The sequence below is a fragment of the Octopus bimaculoides genome, chromosome 4, assembly GCF_001194135.2.
Source record: "Octopus bimaculoides isolate UCB-OBI-ISO-001 chromosome 4, ASM119413v2, whole genome shotgun sequence".
Taxonomy (NCBI): Eukaryota; Metazoa; Mollusca; class Cephalopoda; order Octopoda; family Octopodidae; genus Octopus; species Octopus bimaculoides.
The window spans coordinates 101639220-101643158 of NC_068984.1; the positions used below are offsets into that span (position 1 = coordinate 101639220).

General features: G+C 34.3%; 1 protein-coding gene across 1 annotated transcript in view; it reads right to left on the minus strand.

Annotated features, from left to right (window-relative positions):
• The window catches only part of LOC106878790 (cilia- and flagella-associated protein 54), a 77649-nt gene that overhangs the window by 60033 nt on the left and 13677 nt on the right, over nucleotides 1-3939 (minus strand). Inside the window, exons 7-8 of the mRNA XM_052967654.1 lie at nucleotides 3209-3356; nucleotides 1035-1294 (exon numbers count right to left, since the gene is read on the minus strand). Of these exons, the coding sequence (XP_052823614.1) occupies nucleotides 1035-1294; nucleotides 3209-3356 (408 nt within the window). The remainder of the gene's footprint in view (nucleotides 1-1034; nucleotides 1295-3208; nucleotides 3357-3939) is intronic.

Sequence of the window (3939 nt, forward strand, 5' to 3'; positions counted from 1 at the left end):
GTAAAGACAGACAAAATACCGCTAAGCATTTTGCCTGGCGTGCTAACGTTTCTGCCAGCTTGCCACCTTTCTTAAATATCGATACATCTTGACTGAAAGGACTACCCTACATAGTCCCATACATATGGACATTGTAGGTACTCAGAAGCCCTGCTAGGTAGAAGTTTTTTGTCTGAAGCTTCTAGGAGATATAGTTGGAGAGAGGAAGTTTTAGTGAGAGGAAGAAGAATAGTACTCTAGATTTTTATCAGGGCCCCTGAGACCAAGGAAGTTCTCCTTAGAGTAGAGGTCTAGATGAAAATCTTGTGGAGGGCTTGTAGAAGGCATGCAAGAGTTGGGGAAATGTTTTAAAACCAAGTAAAAGAAAAAATCTACCACCCTAAAACAGTCACAACATTTCAGATAGACTATCACACTGTTTCTGTTTACCATTCCCCAAATTTCACTCAGTTGGCTTTGGTCAACCTGATACCATGCTAGAAGACACCAGCTCAAGTTGCTGCATAGTACAGAGTGACTTCATTTTTATGTCTACATTCTTTGTGTGAAAATGACTGAAAATTATTTAATGTTCATTAGGCTAAAACAATTAGTTGAGGTGCATGGCTAAGTGGTTAGGATGTTGGACTCATGATCGTAAGATTATGGTTTCAGTTCCTGGATCAGGCAATGCAATATGTTCTAGAGCAAAACACTTCATTTCACCTAACTCCAGTCCACTCTGCTGGCAAAAATGAATAATCCTGCAGTGGACTGGGAAATTGGGAAACTGGCCTTATGGTTCTATATTACTCAGGAAGGAGCTTTATCATTTATCCTGAAACAAACCATGCAAAAACCAAAAAAACTTATTAATACATAATACTAATCTAAATTTCTGAGTGCTTCAAAAGTTATATGTATTACTAATTATCTTCAGAAAACAGCCAGAAGAGAAAAATACAAATGAATTTACATTGAAAGAATTTCTTTCTTAACCAAGATGTTCTCTAAAAGTTGAAGCTGTTTATTAACCATACATAGTGTGCTCTTACTTTTACACCCAAAGCATTCCTGGACATTGGACTCTCCTGTTTTGCAGCTAAACTGCGAGCTTGGTCAATATCTTTGAGGCCTTTCATTAGAATGTTTCTTGCTAATCTCAAAAAATCTTCTTTTGTCAATAGGTGAATATCTGATGGTATAAAAGAATCCTCAACTAAATTTGAAGATGAAGAGTTTCCTTCTTTTTTAAATGTCATTTCTGGTGGTGATGATGAAGACATCAAAAGCATTTCTTTTTTCTCTATATCTTCTGCAAAATAATAATAACAATAAAAAAATAACAACTACAATAACAACAGCAAATTAGATTTTTAATTGCTCTAAATATATTAGTTTCAAATTTTGGCACATGGCCAGCAATTTCGAGGAGGGGATACATCGATTACATGGACCCCAGCAACTGATACTTAATTTATCAATACCAAAAGGATGAAAGGCAAAGTCGACCTTAGCATAATTTGAGCTCAGAACATAACAACAGATGAAATGCCACTAAGCATTCTGCCCAGCTTGCTAACAATTCTGCCAACTCATCGCCTTATTTACTCCTAATATATATGTATATATGTATAACTGTAATATATTTTACTGTGTACTGGTATTTTCCTATTTTTATATATATAAAGTAGATAACATTGTCTTTAGACATTTTTCAGTCAGCATTACTATTATAACTGAAACATGTGCTACATAACTTCTATACATTTTAATAATTGATGGCAAATTGGAAACCAGATTTTGTATAAATGATAAATGAACCAGTACATTATTCTTTTACTTGTTTCAGTCTTTTGACTGTGGCCATGCTGGAGCACTGCCTTTTAGTCGAGCAAATCGACCCCAGGACTTATTCTTTGGAAGCCTAGTACTTATTCTATCAGTCTCTTTTGTCGAACCGCTAAGTTATGGGGACGTAAACACACCAGCATCAGTTGTCAAGCGATCTTGGGGGGACAAACACAGACACACAAACACATACACACATACATATACATATATACGATGGGCTTCTTTCAGTTTCCGTCTACCTAATCCACTCACAAGGCTTTGGTCGGCCCAAGGCTATAGTAGAAGACACTTGCCCAAGGTGCTACGCAGTGGGACTGAACCCGGAACCATGTGGTTGATAAGTATGAATTATCCAGTGTATGATAGAATATAATTTATGGAAAATTGAGGAAGGAAATGTAAAGTTAACAGTGATGGTACTCGAAGACTGAATTGATGAGATGAACGAAATTAATTACAACAATTTACAAATTTAATAGTGAGTCAGTCAAGTAAATTAAATTGGTCCCAGTAGGAATCTGGTAGTTATTTTACTCATTATACAGATCCTGAAAATATGTTTGAACTTATTGCATATTCACAGAGAGACACATAGAGAAACATAGGAACACAGATAATATTTTATACTTCTAAAAAGTAACTTAAAAATTTACAGTTCATTTTGCCATCAGATTCACATTTGAAATGCTCGACTTAAATGTCTATTGAAATGTTTTTATTTTATTAAGTTACCGTGATTTCACACCAGAGTTAAGATTTATCCCCACTTAAATATGGATGTTCTGTCAGAACAAACTTTAAGGTGGTGAGCTGGCAGAAACGTTAGCATGCCGGGAGAAATGCTTAGCGGTATTTCGTCTGCTGTTACGTTCTCAGTTCAAATTCCGCCGAGGTTACACACTGGGGTCGATGTAATTGACTTAATCCCTTCATCTGTCCTTGTTTGTCCCCTCTATGTTTAGCCCCTTGTGGGCAATAAAGAAATAAGAACAAACTTTACTGCAGTAGATACAGTGAGAGAAATTCTGATAGTAGCTTTTAGTGCAAAAAGCCAATGTGAGAGTTTCTCATGCTTAAGTGGGGATAACGTGCATGTTTAAGTGGGGATAGATATTACCGCTCAGTTTTAATGCTGCCTCTGTCGCTGATATATATATCTTACCAACCTAAGTTAAGGATATTACAGATTCATTCACTTATTAAAATACTAGACTAGGACAAAGTATATTTTTAAAGAACAAAATGTCAAATTCTATATATGTTCTCAAGCAAATCTACTTATATTATATCAAAATAGCTATTAAATAAATGTGCTCATTTAGAAAGAAAAGTTTTTCATAATATTTTAAGTTTATTTAAAGAAGACAGTCATTACTCCATGATTTCTTTCCTTGTGTTAAATTGGCGCAAACTTCTAAAAGTAAAGCCAGGCGAAGTGTAACTTCACTAAAAACTGTAAAATTATGGGAGGAGACATGACACCAACACATCACTGAGAAAATCACATCCAGAATAGGCAGCCACTGAAAAATATATTAAAAACGTGTAAGTTATAGGTAATAAAATCATTATTACACAACCATATTAACACCAACAAGATACCTAGCTTAAGAAATTATAATAATGGCCATAAAAATAGGAAAATTACTTTACATAACAAAATAGATCCCAATAAGAAAACTACTAATGATAATAGAAACAATAATATAACCCCAAACACTTATGATAACCACAAACCCCTTTCATATTACAAATTTAGAAGAAAAAATTCTATATGGCTTAACATCCCTTACAACTATGCAGTATCTACGAACATCGAAAAGAAATTTATGGATATCTTACAAAAAAATTTCGACCCTAACCATAGATATTCTAAAATCTTCTCTCAACACACAATCCGTATCTCATACTCTACTCTCCCCAATATAGGATCTATTATCAATAAGTTAAATAGAAAGAACATTGAACTAGCTAGGACCCTTGAAAATAAAAATTGTCTTATTATTGATAACAACACAAATAACTACCAAACAATTAATAACACCAACGCAACCAATAATCATGCACATGTTAATGAACATATTAATACTTCAACTGCTAACATAG